This window comes from Heterodontus francisci, chromosome 6 (assembly GCF_036365525.1).
Source record: "Heterodontus francisci isolate sHetFra1 chromosome 6, sHetFra1.hap1, whole genome shotgun sequence".
NCBI lineage: Eukaryota > Metazoa > Chordata > Chondrichthyes > Heterodontiformes > Heterodontidae > Heterodontus > Heterodontus francisci.
Window position 1 is genome coordinate 87,436,313 of NC_090376.1, and position 19,465 is coordinate 87,455,777.

The following is a 19,465-nucleotide window of genomic DNA, read 5'->3' on the forward strand; positions in this document are numbered from 1 at the left end:
CACTGACCCGAAACGTTAACTCTGCTTCTCTTTCCACAGATGCTGCCAGACCTGCTGAGTGATTCCAGCATTTCTTGTTTTTATTTGGAATAATTGTGTCTGGAGGTTACACACATGGCATTTGTACTGGTTAAATAATATATTTGTTGCTTAACAGATATAACTAAACCTTTATTGTAGTGTTACGATCAGTGGGGGACAATCAAAGGGCTGCTCTCTATGCACTCGCTTCGTTTGACCATAACAGGTTTATTTCTTTTTGAAGTGGATATACTTGCCATTTCAGAGTGTTTAACTGTTTATGCACCATGATCATTAAAAGAACCAATTGGACAGGTTTTCTTGAGTTTAACAAAGAAAGAGGTTAGCTTTATTGTACTTAAAGCGATCAAAGTAAAATAATAAAATTGGCTACAACTTTCACACACACTCTTGAAGGTCACACACACACACACGCAAATAGGTTACAGAGTGGGGAAGGATAGATTGGTCGAATTAGAGTCCAGAAAAATAAAAGAGGTATACAGTCTGTGGAGATAGATGCCTCGGCTGGCTTCAGGCTGAATTTGCTGGTCACGTGACTTGCCTTTGGTGGTCTTGAGGCTTCCAGTTTGAAGATGTGGACAGTTGATTCAGTGGTTCTCCTGGAGACAGCAATGCGGCTGATTTCCTTCAAGGAATCTCTGTCTGCAGCAGGGATTTGCCTAGGTGGTCACGGTCAGCAGTCAGGTTTCAAAGCTTGCAAGGTGGATTGGGGAGAGAGAAGGGAAGGAAGGACCCCACTTGGCTCTTGTCTTGTTAGTGTCTAGCTGCTTGTCTGGTTACTGCAGAGAAAACACCAGCTTAAGCACACAGATGGTGGGCCTGTCACATGACCGTCACCCAGTGATTCAAGCATGGTGATTACCAGTGTGTATTCCCTCTTGCAACTTAATCAGCCCATGTCTAGGAATTCCTTTCTGGCAACCAGGGTCCCATTGTTCAAGTGATTAGGTTTGACTGGTTCATCTCCACCAGTTTAATATTCAGGTGATGGCCTTGATGCCTTGCTAATGTGAACAGGATAGGTAGTTCACTCAGAATACCCAGGTCATTGTTCTTGATGGGTCTGTGCAGACAATCTATCTCCACTTCAAGGCATTGGAATATGGAGTACAGTGATGCAAATTGGGGTGACCATCTTTGCTGCTAGTTTAGAGTCACCTTTTATCTGTTTTTTTTATTCAATTCAAGTTTCCAGCTGGTGGATTAAAAATCATTATTCGACAGAGCACATTTTCATGACAGTAGTTATGTTATAATTATCAGCATTTTTTTATCACTAACAATTGCATTTTCAGAAATTGTAGGTTCAGAGTGATGCATTTTCATAATTTGATAGTGGTTATTTAATTATGGGAAAAAATGGGTACTTCACTGCCAAGGAATACTAAGCCCTTCATGCTGTTCTTGAGACAATCACTAGGAGCTGCACAAGAGTAAAATGGGTAACATACCAGCTGACTTTCCTGTCTTCCTGCGTGGAAATGCTTGACCTTCCCTCAGTATCTCCTTGTCAACAGTAATCAAGAACTAATTGTTTGGGGAATGTCTGGCCAAAAAAAACAAAGCATGTGAGAACATCAGTGTGCTGCATCCCCAAATAATTTACTGTTTGAAGAACACTTTGTGTTGAAATGCATCTCTTGTTAGAATGCAACAACTTGCATTTATGTAGCACCTGTAATGAGAAGCTATGTCTCAAGATGCTTGACAGAGGAGTAATCAGACAAAAATGATTACCAAGACAAAGCAGGAGGTATTAAAGAGAGATGACCAAAAGTTTGATCAAATAGTTGGGTTGTAAGCAGGAGTTTAAAGGAGGAGAGGAAGGTTTTAGAGAGGGAATTCCATTACATGGGTCTTGGCAGTCGAAGGCACAGCCTCCAATGGTGGAGCAAAAGGAGGTGGTGAACCAAAGACCCAGAGTCAGAGGAGTGGAAAGTTCAGGCCGGAAGTCGTGGGTCTGGAGGAAGTTACAGAGATAGGGAGAAACAAAGGGGAAGATGGTGGTGTAGTGGTCACTGAACTAGTAATCTAGAGACCCAGGCTAATGTCCTGGGGACATAGGTTCAAATCCAGCTGCTGTTGGAATTTAAGTTCAATTAATTAATTTTAAAAATCAGTTAATTAATGAAAGAAATCTGGAATTGAAAGCTACGCTCAGTTATGATGCCATGAAATTATCAAATGTCAATAATGAAGGATTTAAACACGTTTCAATTTGAGGTGTTGAGCCAATATATGTCAGCGAGGACAGGGGTGATTGGTTATAGGACTTGGTGCACAATAGGATATGGGCAGTAAAGTTTTGGATTAATTAAAGTTTACAGAGGGTGTAGAATGGGAACCCGGCCAGGAAAGCATTGGAATAGCTAAGTCTGGAGGCAACCAAGTGGCGGGTGGACGGGTGAAGATTCCAGCTCTGACACTTTATTCCACTGGCACCAAACATGAAAGTGCATTTGTGAGGACTAAAAATTTTATCTTAAAGAAACAAACTCATTACAGTGGATGACCATTGCTCATCTCATTGCAGTTCATTCAACACTAGATATTGGACAAGCAATCTGACAACACTGGGCAGCGAAGGGGTCGACTAAGGTGGTGGATGCTAGAGCTAGGTGTTGACATTGTACAAGTGACCTCATATCTGTACATAATGTCACCAAAGGGCAGCAGGTAGATGAAAGAGGTGGCCAAGGATTCATGATTGGAATTCCAATATAACGGTACAGGAGCAGAAATGCTCTCACTAGGATCAGATAGATAAAAGTGGAACTAAGCAAGGAGGAATAATCCACCTTAATCACTGAGAATATCATTCATCCCTTGGTTAGGGCCATTTCAGTGCTGTGGCAGGGATAGATACCTGATGTGATAGATTCAAATAGGGAGTTGTGGGGAAAAAGGCATGGATTTGGCAAGTAACAACATATTCAAGAACTGAGGAGAAGAAAGGGTTGTTGGAGATAGGGTAGTTGTTTGCAAGGACCAAGGGTCCAAGGGTAGGTCTTTTCAGGAGTGGGATAATGACAATGATTTTAAAATTGGGACAGGACCTGAAGAAAGGAAACCATTTACATCTACTAGCATGGGAGCCAGGAAATGGAAGCTGGGTGGTTAGCAATTTAGTGGGAATGGGAACAATAGAGAAGGCAGTTGTTCTCATGGAAAAGATGCAGATTTGACCTGCCTAATTAGAAGGATTTTGTGGGGTAAATTTTAGTCTTCACTGCTTGGCTAATAATCTGGCAGAGAGCCTGTTCTAGAGCCCACCTTATTCTTATTGAAAATCTGGCAGGTTGTAGAACACGATTAATGGGAAAATATTGAGAAGTGTAGAGGGAGTGAGGGACCTTGGAGTGAATGTCCACAGATCCCTGAAGGTAGCGGGACATGTCGATAAGGTGGTCAAGAAGGCATATGGAATCCTTTTCTTTATTTGCCGAGGTCTAGAATACAAGAGCAAGGAGGTTATGCTGGAACTGTAAACTCATTGTGTAGGCCACAACTTGAGTACTGTGTGCAGTTCTGGTCACCTCATTACAGAAAGGATGTAATTGCAATAGAGAGGGTAGAGAGGAGATTTACAAGGATGTTGCTGGGACTGGAAAAATGCAGCTATGAGGAAAGATTGGATCGGCTGGGGTTGTTCTCCTTGGAACAGAGAAGGCTGAGGGGAGATCCGATTGAAATGTACAAAAATTTGAGAAGCCTGGATGGAGTGAGGGTGAAGGCTCTATTCACCTTAGCAGAGAAGTCAGTGACTAGGGGGCATAGATTTAAAATGATTGGTAGAAAAATTAGAGGGGAGATGAGAAAAAATATTTTCACCCAGAGTGTAGTGGGGGTCTAGAATTCACTGCCTGAAAGGGTAGTTGAGGCAGAAGCCCTCAACTCATTCAAAAGGTGTCTGGATATGCACCTTGAGTGCTGTAATCTGCAGGGCTACAGACCAAATGCTGGAAGGTGGGATTAGAATGGGTGAATCATTTCTCGGTTCGCACAGACACGATGGGCCAAGTGGCCTCTTTATGTGCCTTAAATTTCTATAATTCTATAACAGACAGGAGATCTGCTCCACCAGATCACTGACTGGACGATGAAGACAAAATATTATTCCACTGTATTTAGCATATTTCTCTCAAATTCTCCACGTTCAGAACAAAGAAGCAATATTGAACCAACATCTTGCAAAATTTACAAATTATGTAATTAGATTGCAATTATTACTTTTGTAAAGATGAAGAAATATAGGATTTTCAAATGATGAAAACAGAGCAATCATTCAATAGGATCACTATAGTTCAACTATCCTGGTCAGTGTTATGTTTAATAATGAAGTGTTAGTATCATTGAAGTAACTTACTACTTTTATAATGTTTAGACTCCCACAGAGATTTCAGACACTTCTTCAGTAACAGAACATTTCCTTGAAGAAGAAGAAGAACGAGCTCGAGTGTTGGAGAAGCTCCTTAATTCCCACATTGATGAGCTGCAGACTGATTCAAAGCAAACAGTTAAGATGTATGCTGGAGCTAAAGTGGATGTGACTGATACCACAGCTTTATTGTGTCAATGCACTTGTAAAGAAACCTGAAATAGTGTGAATCTCTTGAGATTAGTATATGTAGCACATAGTAAATTAATTGACTTATGACATCTATGACTGACACAGTCTGCAATTACTAAAAAGTTGTATGCACATTTTTTTATGAAACCTATAAGTTAAGTTTAAAACTTCTGGAAATGAACATTTTATGTGAATAATGTTAATTTTTCAGTACATAGCTTTATGAAAAGTATAATTTAGAATCAATTTTATATTTGATTATTAACACTGTTCTTTCATTGTTGTTCTTGAGTCAGGGGAAAAATCCTATTGGGAAAACCACAAGTCATCACTATATCATTAAGCTATTTTTGTACCAGCACCCTTGCCTTATCTATGTAGCATTAATTAAGTCTATATATAATATATCAAAAGTCTTGTGTCTTCATCCAGTTCATGTTGTTTAATACTTAGTTCCTGTAACTGACATGTTTTTACTGTCACTGGAGGTTGGTTGTTTGCAAGGACAAAGGAGTCAATGTTTCCATCACGTGCATTTTTGTTTTTTTTAATTCTATTTTCTTATCTTTGGAGTCCTACATTACTTGGTTCCCAAGTTAGGTGATGCTGTAGCTCATGTCTCATCCCCACTTACTTACTGTCATTGCGTTCACTACTACATTGCTTTGCCGATACCCACTTTCCGTCTTACCACCCCTTAATACTACACATTGTCTTTACCCTCCCTACCTGTTCCCCATTGAGCTATCTGCTGAACCCCTGATTCTTCTTTCCTACCTGTTCTGCTTTCACTCATTTGATTCTTAACCTACATTGACTCTACACATTTCAGATGGGATGGCCCTTCACCCTTAACCTATATTCCACTTTCTCGACGCTTCCTACCCCCTGTTTTTCTGTATGTTTCCCTAAAAAGAAAATGTGTTTGCTTTCAAAATTCAGCTTTCAAAAAGAATGAAATTGGAATAAGAAAAGATACTCTGTTCCAGAAATTTCTGGGTCACTGTTAAGTACAATGTATTGGGACATATGTCTGCAGAAATCTGTAGAGGCTCATCCTGTCAGAAAGCATAGGGCCACCTCATTTCCTTAATACTTGGGAGACAAACAACAACTTGAATTTATAAAGTGCCAACGGTGGAATTAATAAAATCAGGAATACTTAATAGGTCAGAATGTGCTGAGCCCAGAAATCTAGTGGGGTTGTAGAGCTGAAGGAGACTACAAAGATAAGGAGGGGCGAGGTCATGAAGTGATTTGAAAACAAGAAAAAGAATTTTAAAATATGGGTTTTGCTTGACTGGGAGCCTATGTAGATCAGCAAGCACAGGGGAGATGGGTGTGTGGGATTTGATACATGTAAGGACCTGGGCAGCAGCGTTTGAATATTGGATTACAATAGTTGGGTGCTGGACGGCCGGCACAGATTTGGTGAGCCGAAGGGCCTGTTTCTGTGCTGTATAACTCTATGACTCTATGACCTCAAGTTTGCAGAGGGTAGAACACGGGAGACCAGACAGGAGGGCATTGGAATAATTAAGTCTAGAGGTAACAAAGGCATGAGGCTTTCAGCAGCAGATAAACTGAGGCAAGGTTGAAGTTGGGTGATGTCACAGCAGTGCAAATGGGCAGTCTTACTGATGATGCGAATGTGGAGTTGAAGTTCATCTTGAGATCAAATATAAACAAGGTGGCGAACAGCCTGATTCAGCCTCAAAGAGTTACCAAGGAGAGGGAACTAAGTTTGTGACGGAGACTGAAAACAATGGCTTCTGTCTGCCTAATATTTAAGTAAAGGTCATTTCTGCTTGTCCAAAACTGAATATTGGACAAACAGTCAGACAATTTAGAGATGGAAGAGGGGTCAAGAGAGGTGGAGGAAAGGTAGAGCTCTCCTCCTTCGGAAAGGCGAGAGTGGAAAACCAAGGAATTGTAGACCAGCTGGCCTGAGATGTCTTGTCGAGAAATTGCTAGGGTGTATAATTAAGGATAGTGTTACTGAACACCTTTCAAATTTTCAGCTGATCAGGGAGAGCCAGCATGGATTTGTAAAGGGTGGTTCATGCCTGATAATCCTGATTGAACTTTTTGAAGAGATGACTAAAGTAGTGGACAGGGCAATGTCTATGGATGTTATTTGTATGGACTTCCAGAAGGCATTTGATAAAATCACTCATAAGAGACTGTTAGCTAAAGTTGAAGCTCATGAAATGGAAAGCAGCTTAATGACCTGGATAGGAAACCAGGCTGAGCAGAAGGAGACAGAGAGTTTGGATAATGGGCAGTTACTCTAATTGGCAGGATGTAACTAGTGGTGTCTGACAAGCATCTGTGTTGGGGGCTCAACTATTCGCTGTATTCATTGATGGCTTAGATGATAGGATAGAAAGCTACATATTCATATGCTGAAGAAACAAAGCTAGGCGAGACTATATGCAGTGTAGATGGAAGTATAAAATTACAAAGAGATATTAATAGATTAAATAAATGGGCAAAACTATGGCAAATTAATTTCCATGTAGGCAAATGTAAGTTCATCCACTTTGGACTTATAAAGGATAGAACTTTCTAAATGGGGAAAAGTTAGAAATAGTGGAGGTCCAAAGAGACTTTGGTCGTTCAGGTACACAGATCATTAAAATGTCATGAACAGGTACAGAAAATAATCAAAAAGGCTAATGGAATGCTGGCCTTTATATCTAGATGACTAGAATACAAGGGGTAGAGGTCATGCTTCAGCTATACAGAGACCTGATTAGACCACACCTGGAGTACTCTGAGCAGTAATAGGCACCACACCTTAGAAAGGATATATTAGCCTTGGAGGGAGTGCAGTGTAGGTTTATCAGAATGGCACCTGGACTCCAAGGGTCAAGCTATGAGCAGGGATTACACAAGCCAAGGTTGTATTCCCTGGAATTTAGAAGGTTAAGTGATGATTTCATTGTAGTTTTCATGATATTAAGGAAAGAGATAGGGTAGATTGGGTGAAACTATTTCCACTAGATGGGGAGTCTGGGTCGAGGAAACATAGCCTAAAAATTAAAGCCAGACCTTTCAGGAGTGAAATTAGGAAACACTTCTTCAAGTAAAGGGTGGTAGAAGTTTGGAACTCTCTTTCAGAAAATGGCAATTGACGCAAGATCAATTGTTAATTTTAAAACTGAGATTGATGGATTTTTGTTAACCAAAAGTATTAAGGGATATTGAACAAGGGCAAGTATATGGAGTAAGGTCACAGATCAGCCATGATCTCATTGAATGGTGAAATAGACTCAAGGGGCTAAATGCCTAGTTTCCTAAGTTCCTCAAACTAGGTATCATCAGCACACATATGGAAACTAATGCCATGACCTAGGATGATGTCACCAAGGGGCAGCATATAAAGAAGAAAAAGGATGGGGCCAAACACAGATCATTGGAGAACACCACAGGTAATGGTGCGGGAGTTACAAGATAAGCCATTGCAGGTGATTCTCCGGCTACAACAGGACAGATATGAATGAAACCAGGCAAGTGCAGTCCCACCCAGGTGGACAACAGTGAAGAGGTGATGAAATAGAATTTTGTGGTTAACCATGTCAAAGTCTACAGACAGGTTGAGGAGGATGAGGGGGGATAGTTTGCCTTTGTCAGAGTCACATAAGATCTCATTTGCAACTTTGGTAAGCTCCATTTCACTACTGTGGCAGGGTTGGAAATCAGATTGGTGTGATTCAAACAAGGAATTCCAAGAAAGAGAGGGGACAACATATTCAAGGATTTTGGAGAGGAAATGTGTGTCTGAGATAGGGCAGTAGTTTGCAGGAATGAAGGAGCAAGGGATTTTTTTGAGAGGGGTGATGATGGCAGATTTGAAAGCGAGGGGGACAGAACCTGAGGAGAGGGAGCTATTAATAATGTCAGTACCAAAGAATTCAGGAAGGAAAGTTGAATGGTCATCAGTTTAGTAGGAATAGGGTCTCAAGCTGAGCTCAGAGAGGACATGAGGGGAGATAGGAGAGAAATTAGAAAAAGATGTGAATTCAGGGTTAGGGCAAAAGGGTACCTCATAGGAAGTTAGAAACAGTGGGCTAGGGGAATAGAAGGAAGCAGCAGAGGCAGCTGATTGGATGGACTCTGTTGTGGTATATCTTTAAGTGGGTGTAGTTATGTTTCCTGTATACATTACTGGAGGGAAAATGGTGCAATGTATTATGTGACTCAGACACTGTCTCAGTCTGCTGTGAGGGAGCAACCAGATCAGACATGTGTACAAGTTCTCCTAATTTCTAAAGCTGCAACCAACTCTTCAACTCCTTAACAAATGAACCTATGTATTTGTGTGTTAACCAATCCCCTATGCGTGGCTGGTGCCTTGATGTTTATTTGTTAGTAAGCACAAGGAGAGGGAAACATAATATGGTGCCAGCGGTGGAGGATTTTCATTTTCAAGCACACCATGCAGAACATGATGCCACTGCTGAAGAAGCTGGTAAGGAGGAAAACATCCAAAGTCTTAAACCGCTCAGTCAAAGCAGAGTGTGTGATCTCTAACTGAAGATCAGAGCACACAGACAGTCTGTGAGTTTAATACAAGAACAGAGTGTTGAGGGGTGCAGTGCTGGGCAGTATTCAGTCAGGGAAGGCGAGTACCTGAGGCACGGGTCACGAGATCGATCACAGGGCAAGGGAGAACCGAGAACCGTGGCAGAAATCATGCCGAGTAAGGTCACAAAAATGACAGGTGAAATCGAGTTGGAGAAGGCTGGAAAAGTTTTCAGCGCCATTATTAGCTTTGTGGAGCATCGTGGTGCATTCCCGCCACAACCCAGCTTTGTGGGCGGAGCCCCAGAAATGCACATGCAAGCGGCAACAGCACCACTCATCCCAAATGCTACAGCAGCAGTGGAACAAGCTGTAGTTAATAGAGGAACTATAAACAGTGAGTTAAGCCCCACCTTCTGCAGGCCGTCCAAATTTGATAACGCGTTTCTTCAACATAGAGCCTGCAGACAGCTTCACAGTATGGCTGCTAGTTCCCTCCAAAACCCAGCTCCTGCTGAGGTCTTGCCCTGTTTGAGTAGGCGTGATTCTGAGCCTCTGTGCATCCCGTGCACCGTTGGTAAAATCAGAAAAAGATAGGAAAATACCTGAAGGTTGGCTGTTTAACGACTTTAATTACCTGCCCACCGCTGATCTGTCAGGCATTCATCCCAGCCCACTGCTTACATCTAGTAAAATTGGTTGGCAGTGGGAACACATCAGGCAGCCGGCCTGGCGTGGGCCCAACCATTTTACCGGCGCCCCCTACATCCCACCCCCCCACCATTCTCCATTCCTGTGTCCATGGGGCTGGTAAAATACGGCCCATAGTTTTTAATCTAGGCAATAACTTGAATTAATTTATTAAATTTAGTTATATGCTTTAAGTCTTTGCTGTAACTTAGCTCACAGTTGTAATTAACACTATTTGTTTATAATAAAAGTAAAATACTTTAGATGCCGGAAATCTGAAATAAAAACAAAAAATCATGGAAATACTCAGCAGGTCTGGCAGCATCTGTGAAGCCAGAAGCAGAAACTTTTCAGGTCAGTGACCTTCCAACAGAACTGGCAAAGGTTAGAAATGTAATAGGCTTTAAGCAATTAAAGTGGGGGTGGGGCAAAAGATAACAAAAGAGAAGGTGTTGATAGGACAGGGTCATAGAGAATAACTGACCAGAAGGTCACGGAGCAAAGGCAAACAGTATGTTAATGGTGTTAATGAGGGGAATACCCTCTCTGTACTAACGCTTTTTTTTTCATCACACCACACGCCAAATTGAGTGTAGTCAAACCTGCAGCCTTACTGTGACTAGGAGTGAATTAGGGGCAGCACAGTGGCGCAGTGGTTAGCACCGCAGCCTCAGAGCTCCAATGACCCAGGTTCGGTTCTGGGTACTGCTTGTGCAGAGTTTGCAAGTTCTCCCTGTGACCGCGTGGGTTTCTGCCGGGTGAACAAAGAAGAAAGAAAATTACAGCACAGGAACAGGCCCTTCGGCCCCCCAAGCCTGCGCCGATCCAGATCCTCTATCTAAACACGTTGCCTATTTTCTAAGGGTCTGTATCTCTTTGCTTCCTGCCCATTCATGTATCTTTCTAGATACATCTTAAAAGACGCTATCGTGCCCGCGTCTACTACCTCCGCTGGCAACGCGTTCCAGGCACCCGCCACCCTCTGCGTAAAGAACTTTCCACGCATATCCCCCCTAACCTTTTCCCCTCTCACTTTGAACTCGTGACCCCTAGTAATTGAATCCCCCACTCTGGGAAAAAGCTTCTTGCTATCCACCCTGTCTATACCTCTCATGATTTTGTACACCTCAATCAGGTCCCACCTCAACCTCCGTCTTTCTAATGAAAATAATCCTAATCTGCTCAACCTCTCTTCATAGCTAGCGCCCTCCAACCAGGGTGCTCCGGTTTCCTCCCACAGCCAAAAACTTTTGCAGGTTGATTGGCTATTATAAATTGCCCCTAGTGTAGGTCGATGGTGGGGATGTGGTAAGGGATATGGGATTAATGTAGGATTGGTATAAATGGGTGGTTGTTGGTCGACACAGACTTGGTGGGCCGAAGGGCCTGTTTTAGTGCTGTATCTCTCTATGACTCTATGAATATGACATTTGGGTACAAAGGGAATGCCCACCCAGCCACTGGCAATGGCCAGGCAACAGCATTGGCTGTTGCAGGCATGGTAGCATATCGGTGAATGGCCCCAGTCCTGTCACAGTTGACTCCTGCATTGCTGCTTCCATGGCAGCATCATGAACAGTCAGGCAGCCAACAGCATAGACAATGTGTTTGTCTCTGTCAGGTGATTAACAACGGTCATATGTGCTTGCAGGAAAAGACAGTCCACAATGCAAGGGAAAAGGTGAAGACCAGCAGTGGCCTCGTGTTCCTTACCTCCATGGAGAAGGAGTTATTGGAACTTGGAGGACAGCATGGGGGCTGTTCCATTGCAGATGGTGAGACAGGAGTGGAGATGTGAGAGAGTGAGTGGCTTAATAAATGGGCACAACAGAGTCTCTGGCAAACGCAAGGCTTAGTGATCATGTGTCCACTGCAGGTCACATGGAGCTCCACACGATAGGAGTGGACTGACAGGAGTGATGGAATGCACATTATCCTCTTATTAATCTTCTCTCTCATGCAGGTCAGAGTAGTGCAGACAGCTCAATAGACCAGGGGAGAGATGCCCATCTCTGAGGAGGGGGAGGGACCCTCAGAGGATGCACCACCACATCATTCCCCTGAACCTTCCAGATACTCTCACGTCGATAGGTATCCATTTGTGAGTAGATCTAAGTACCACAATCTGGTGAGCACAGCACAGACATGCCCGAGCAGCTGACGGAGGCTGTGACAGCCGAGGCCACTGACACCCGGAAAACTGTGGGAGGGCTGTGATGCCTCTGGAGTCATCAGCAAGGCAGCAGATGCTGAAACTACAACTCGAGGTGAGGGAATATGTGGCTGAGTTTCCAGAGGCTATCCACACCCTGGCATAGACGATGGAGGAGTTCATCCAGGCCAAGAGTGCTGCCATATCTCTAGCAACAGATTGGCCACCCTCATGGAGAGACATATCCAGCAAACCACCCAGTGGATGCCTGAGATGTGTGTGGACCTGCATGCCTCCACCAACTCCATGAGCCTTGTGCAGCAATGACTTGGCAAGAGAGGGGCAGAGGCATCTGGACTCACCGCCAGGTGAGGAGGAAGGTACAGGTGTGCCTTGAAAGGGCAGAGGAGCAGCTGCCTGATGCATCTGGGGCTCCTCTCAAGGCACTCCTAGCATGCACAGTGGCCCCTCAGCCCCTATTGTCAGTCACACCAGCGCCTCACTCAGCCATGATGACAAAGGAAGCTCCTGCACTTGTGCAGGAGGCCTTCAATGTGCTAGGCCCCTTCGAGGCTCAGGTAGCCAAAGGACAATGGCCAAGCTCATCCCAAGCCATGGGACAGCAAGGTCAGCAGCCTGCCTCTACCTCAGCAATGGGAGAACCACATAGGGGCACAAGGAGGAGATTTAAGGGGACACCTAGCTGCACTCGGGGTACGTAGAGTTTTGTTTTCGGAGTCACAGAGCTATGCAATCTTTAGTGCCAACATTATGCTTGATGGCCGGCATGGACACGATGGGCCTGTTTCTGTGCTGCATAACTCTACGATTCTGTGATGTGGCGAGGCTTGAGGTCTCCTTGCATTTCTTGTGGCCCCTGGGACTTCAGGAGCACCCTGGCTCTGTCAAAGTATTTGATGGGTGGGAGCACACCGCGTAAGGTTGAGGTTTTCCCCATGCCGCAGTGTAATGTCTAACTGGGTGCAGGTAAATGGCAAAGGCAATGAGGGGTCGGCAACAGGGGTACAGATGTGAACCATGCATGATTAGTGTATCTAATGGCGCCTTGCCTGTGGTTCTTGGGCCTCATCAGCATCCTGTACCTGGTCATCATCTTCCTCCATCTTCTCATCATCGGAGGAAGCATCATGTTCAACAATATCCTCATTGTTCAATTGCTCTCACCTCTGTAGTGCCAGGTTGTGGAGGGTACAGCATACCACCACTTCCTAGGCCATACTGAAGGGTACCACCAGATCTGTCATAGCATCTGACCACATCTTCAGAAGGCCTATGGCCTGTTCAATGGTGGCTCACGTTGTGCCGTGGTAGGTGTTGTGCCTCTCCTCTGCAGCAGTGCTCGGGTCCTCAGAAGCATCAGTAGCCACATCTTCAATGGGTCACCCTTGTCACCCAGTATCCATTCTTCAAAGCATGCGGGGAGCCGAAGATGATCTGGCACCTGAGACTGCCTTAGTATGTAGGCACATGGCTGTTTCCCAGGAATCGTGCTCACACCTGCAGGAAGCGCTTGTGGTGGTCACAGACCAGCTGTACATTGATCAAGTGGAAGCCCTTCCTGTTAATGAAGGCTGCAACATGCTGGTCTGTGGGAGCCTTGATGGCCACTTGCATGCAGCCGATGACACCCTGCACCTGGGGGAATCCAGCGATGGCCTGAACCTTATGGCCCTCTCAGCCTGACTATCCAGATCAATGCAAAAGTGCACCGTATTGGCTAACCCTCTTCAACATGACGTTGGTGACCACCTTGATGCAGCGATGAGCTGCAGACTGGGAGACCCCACACATATCTTCAATGGATCCCCGGAATTATCCTGATGTGTAGAAATTCGGCACCACGGTGACCGTCGGCGCCACTGGCATTGGGTGGCCATGAATTCCCATGGGGTTCAGCTCATCCTCTATCATGTCATACAGCCCTGTGACCACCTCCCTGGAGAGGCAGAGTCTTTGCTGGCACTGAACAAAGAACAAAGAACAAAGAAAATTACAGCACAGGAACAGGCCCTTCAGCCCTCCAAGCCTACGCCGATCCAAATCCTCTATCTAAACCTGTCGCCTATTTTCTAAGGGTCTGTATCTCTTTGCTTCCTGCCCATTCATGTATCTGTCTAGATACATCTTAAAAGATGCTATCGTGCCCGCGTCTACCACCTCCGCTGGCAACGCGTTCCAGGCACCCACCACCCTCTGCGTAAAGAACTTTCCACGCATATCCCCCCTAAACTTTTCCCCTTTCACTTTGAACTCGTGTCCCCTTGTAATTGAATCCCCCACTCTGGGAAAAAGCTTCTTGCTATCCACCCTGTCTATACCTCTCATGATTTTGTACACCTCTATCAGGTCCCCCCTCAACCTCCGGCCGAACCAATGTCCTATACAACTGTAACATGACCTGCCAACTCTTGTACTCAATACCCTGTCCGATGAAGGAAAGCATGCCGTATGCCTTCTTGACCACTCTATTGACCTGCGTTGCCACCTTCAGGGAACAATGGACCTGAACACCCAAATCTCTCTGTACATCAATTTTCCCCAGGACTTTTCCATTTACTGTATAGTTCACTCTTGAATTGGATCTTCCAAAATGCATCACCTCGCATTTGCCCTGATTGAACTCCATCTGCCATTTCTCTGCCCAACTCTCCAGTCTATCTATATTCTGCTGTATTCTCTGACAGTCCCCTTCACTATCTGCTACTCCACCAATCTTAGTGTCGTCTGCAAACTTGCTAATCAGACCACCTATACTTTCCTCCAAATCATTTATATATATCACAAACAACAGTGGTCCCAGCACAGATCCCTGTGGAACACCACTGGTCACACGTCTCCATTTTGAGAAACTCCCTTCCACTGCTACTCTGTGTCTCCTGTTGCCCAGCCAGTTCTTTATCCATCTAGCTAGTACACCCTGGACCCCATGCACCTTCACTTTCTCCATAAACGCCTTACTGAAGTCCATGTATATGACATCATCAATCAACTTTGTCACTTCCTCAAAGAATTCTATTAAGTTGGTAAGACATGACCTTCCCTGCACAAAACCATGTTGCCTATCACTGATAAGCCCATTTTCTTCCAAATGGGAATAGATCCTATCCCTCAGGATCTTCTCCAGCAGCTTCCCTACCACTGACGTCAGGCTCACCGGTCTATAATTACCTGGATTATCCCTGCTACCCTTCTTAAACAAGGGGACAACATTAGCAATTCTTCAGTCCTCCGGGACCTCACCCGTGTTTAAGGATGTTGCAAAGATATCTGTTAAGGCCCCAGCTATTTCCTCTCTCGCTTCCCACAGTAACCTAGGATAGATCCCATCCGGACCTGGGGACTTGTCCACCTTAATGCCTTTTAGAATACCCAACACTTCCTCCCTCCTTATGCCGACTTGACCGAGAGTAATCAAACATCTGTCCCTAACATCAACATTCGTCATGTCCCTCTCCTCGGTGAATACCGATGCAAAGTACTCGTTTAGAATCTCACCCATTTTCTCTGACTCCACGCATAACTTTCCTCCTTTGTCCTTGAGTGGGCCAATCCTTTCTCTAGTTATCCTCTTGCTCCTTATATATGAATAAAAGGCTTTGGGATTTTCCTTAACCCTGTTTGCTAAAGATATTTCATGACCCCTTTTAGCCCTCTTAATTCCTCGTTTCAGATTGCGCCTACAATCCCGATATTCTTTCAAAGCTTCGTCTTTCTTCAGCTGCCTAGACCTTATGTATGCTTCCTTTTTCCTCTGAGCTAGTCTCACAATTTCACCTGTCATCCATGGTTCCCTAATCTTGCCATTTCTACCCCTCATTTTCACAGGAACATGTCTCTCCTGCTCGCTAATCAACCTCTCTTTAAAAGCCTCCCACATATCAAATGTGGATTTACCTTCAAACAGCTGCTCCCAATCTACATTCCCCAGCTCCTGCCGAATTTTGGTATAGTTGGCCTTCCCCCAATTTAGCACTCTTCCTTTAGGACCACTCTCGTCTTTGTCCATGAGTATTCTAAAACTTACGGAATTGTGATCACTATTCCCAAAGTAGTCCCCTACTGAAACGACAACCACCTGGCCTGGCTCATTCCCCAACACCAGGTCCAGTATGGCCCCTTCCCGAGTTGGACTATTTACATACTGCTCTAGAAAACCCTCCTGGATGCTCCTTACAAATTCTGCTCCATCTAGACCTCTAACACTAAGTGAATCCCAGTCAATGTTGGGAAAATTAAAATCTCCTATCACCACCACCCTGTTGCTCCTACATCTTTCCATAATCTGTTTACATATTTGTACCTCTATCTCATGCTCGCTGTTGGGAGGCCTGTAGTACAGCCCCAACATTGTTACCGCACCCTTCCTATTTCTGAGTTCTGCCCATATTCATGCATTCATCCTGATTATTCTTTCATTTCTACTCTGACTATCACGTGGCACTGGTAGCAATCCTGAGATTACTACCTCTGAGGTCCTACTTTTTAACTTAGCTCCTAACTCCCTAAATTCTGCTTGTAGGACCTCATCCCATTTTATACCTATATCATTGGTGCCTATGTGCACAACGACAACTGGCTGTTCACCCTCCCCCTTCAGAATGTTCTGCAGCCGATCTGAGACATCCCTGACCCGTGCACCTGGGAGGCAACATACCATTTGGGAGTCTCATTTTCGACCACAGAACCGCCTATCTACTCCCCTTACAATCAAATCCCCTATGACTATAGCCCTTCCACTCTTTTTCCCGCCCTTCTGAACAGCAGAGCCAGCCACGGTGCCATGAACCTGGCTACTGCTGCCTTCCCCTGGTGAGCCATCTCCCTCAACAGTATCCAAAACGGTATACCTGTTGTGGAGGGAGATGACCGCAGGGAACACCTGCGCTGCCTTCCTGCTCTTTCTCTGCCTTTTGGTCACCCATTCCCTTTCTCCCTCAGCAATCCTAATCTGCGGTGTGACCAATTCGCTAAACGTGCTATCCACTACCTCCTCAGCATCGCGGATGCTCCAAAGTGAGTCCATCCGCAGCTCCAGAGCCATCATGCGGTCTAACAAGAGCTGCAGCTGGACACACTTCCTGCACGTGAAGGAGTCAGGGACATTAGTCATGTCCCTGAGCTCCCACATTGAGCAAGAGGAGCATGTCACAGGTCTGAGATCTCCTGCATTTTTAATCTTAAGCTTAAACTTAGTTTAATGAAAAAGGAACGAAAAGTTTTTAACCAATCACACGATAAAAAAAAAGAGAAATAGAAAAAGCCTTACCTTATCTACACACCACCGAGTCCTTTTTTTTGGTTAGAGGAGGAGGGCAGGTGGGAGACACTACAGGTGTAGTGTATAGGGTTTTACTTACCCAGCAGCCCCCTGTTCTCCGCCGAAAACAAAAAGAAATTAAGTTTACTTTAAACTGACCTTCCCAGCTGCTCACTCGCTCGCACTCTCTGCTCCCGAAAAAGCTGCTGCAATGAAAGGCAAGTTATTTTAAACGGCCCAAATATATAGGGTTTTACTTACCCAGCAGCCCCCTGGTCTCCGCCGAAAACAAAAAGAAATTAAGTTTACTTTAAACTGACCTTCCCAGCTGCTCACTCGCTCGCACTCTCTGCTCCCGAAAAAGCTGCTGCAATGAAAGCTGCTTCTCCAACATCTGACGGTAGCTGAACCTCAGTCTCTAGACCTTGTCTGGTGGGTAACCTCTTCTCCGCACAGGAGGCTTGTTGCGAGCCCTTCTGCATCCTTCTCCCCCACCCCCCCAGATCCTGCGCTCCTGCTGCCCCTCTGGTTGCTGCTGCCCTGCTTCCAACGGCCACAGCTGTCTCCCTCTCTGCTGCTCCTTCTCACTTGGGGAATCGAAACCTGAGTGAACGAGACCCATGGCATCCAGATTCACTCAGTCTGCGGGGCTTCTTTCCACCCCTGCTTTACCCACACAAGTGCCAGCTTCCATATGTCACTCTGGTGGTATGCCCTGCAGCTCTGGCACATTTTCCCCTTCTCCTCACTGATTGCACCAATGCCTGTGCTGTTCCATCCTCCCTGCATTATGACTCATGATGGCTGCCTTTTGGAGCCAGAACAGACCTCACATTAGCTCACCCACCACCTTATACCTGGCGAGGCTCTGAAGCCCGTGATTTTGCATGCATTTGTGGTAAAATCCGAAAACTCTTGTAAAATTGAAGTTAATTACCTTTTAAATAGGGTTAATACCTGCCCACCATGTGCAGGCGCGAGGTCCTCCTTCCATGCTGGCTGCCTTTCGCAACATCCACTTCTGACGTGAAGACATTGGGCTTCCATCCCAATGCCTTATGATCTAATATTCTGACCCCTTCCGGCCTACCTCCAATGGCCAGGAAAATTCAGCGCCACTCAGGTGAAGCTGTTCTGTGCTAATACTCATTATTAATTCATTTAATGTTTTACTTAACCCATTTGAAACATTTAATTTTCCAGCTCTTAGTTTAAACCAATGCCCTAGTTTAGAAAGAGAAAAAAGAGTTCTCACTTTTCTATATAATCTATCTACATTGAATCTACTTTCATCCATTTTATTTTAGCTAATGTTCCCTTTATTCCCTGCAACAGCTAAAATATACTGCACCAATAATGCATTCTTCATTACAGTGTATTTCTTTATTAAACAGATCCTCCAATTTCTATGGTCAATACCACAACAGATATGCAATGTATATACGTAAAACCTATATTTACATTTGACTATATATATATATATATATATACATAGATAAAATGCTATGTACTTTTACACCAATCACTATTTAACTTTTCTCTGAGGAAAGTTTAATATAAAATGTAAAATCTTGATATAAAAACAGAAAAAGTGTTGTTTTGTGGTGAGTCGGAGAATATGCTATTCAACCCAGCCCATGCCAATGCAGAGTGAAAAATGTCATTGCTCTGTATGCATCAGCATGAAAATAAGTTTACAGTACTAAATCATATTTAAGTACATTGAGCTAAAAACTGACTTTTAGTTAGCTAAAGCACTTGAAGAAATACTTGTATAGTATTATCATTTTAAGCATACACGGGTTGGATTTTGCTGTATTAATAATGGCAAGGTTGTCAGGGCTCATCGTTATTACGAGGTAAAATTGACAGCTACTTCTGGAAATAAACGAGGAACTCCAGACGTTGCTGTCAGTGATACACTGTTCTCCCACAATGTGCACTGTTGCAATCCTCCCAGATGGAATCTGCACATAGATCACTGTGATGACTGGAACTTAGGGTTTTACTTACTGTTATCATGCTAAAGACCAATGAAAAACTGAAACCTTGTTCAATCAGGAGTACCTGAGTTTTTAATGGCATAATAATACATAATTTTACTGAAAAATGTCTCTGGCCCTGAAAAAATAATTTTACAAGTGTGGAATCTCATTCCTTCAGAAGCAACTTAATGTTGCAGATTTTTTAAAAATTAAAATTA

The 19,465-nt window shown here is 44.3% G+C and overlaps 1 protein-coding gene across 4 annotated transcripts in view; it reads left to right on the plus strand.

Annotated features, from left to right (window-relative positions):
• The window catches only part of LOC137370986 (deuterosome assembly protein 1-like), a 202,996-nt gene extending 197,968 nt beyond the window's left edge, over positions 1-5,028 (plus strand). For all 4 annotated transcript variants that reach the window (XM_068032890.1, XM_068032889.1, XM_068032891.1 and 1 more), the window contains one exon: positions 4,430-5,028. In XM_068032890.1, coding sequence (XP_067888991.1) covers positions 4,430-4,642 — 213 coding nt within the window. In that variant the 3' untranslated portion in view covers positions 4,643-5,028. The remainder of the gene's footprint in view (positions 1-4,429) is intronic.
• Positions 5,029-19,465: the final 14,437 nt, after the last annotated feature.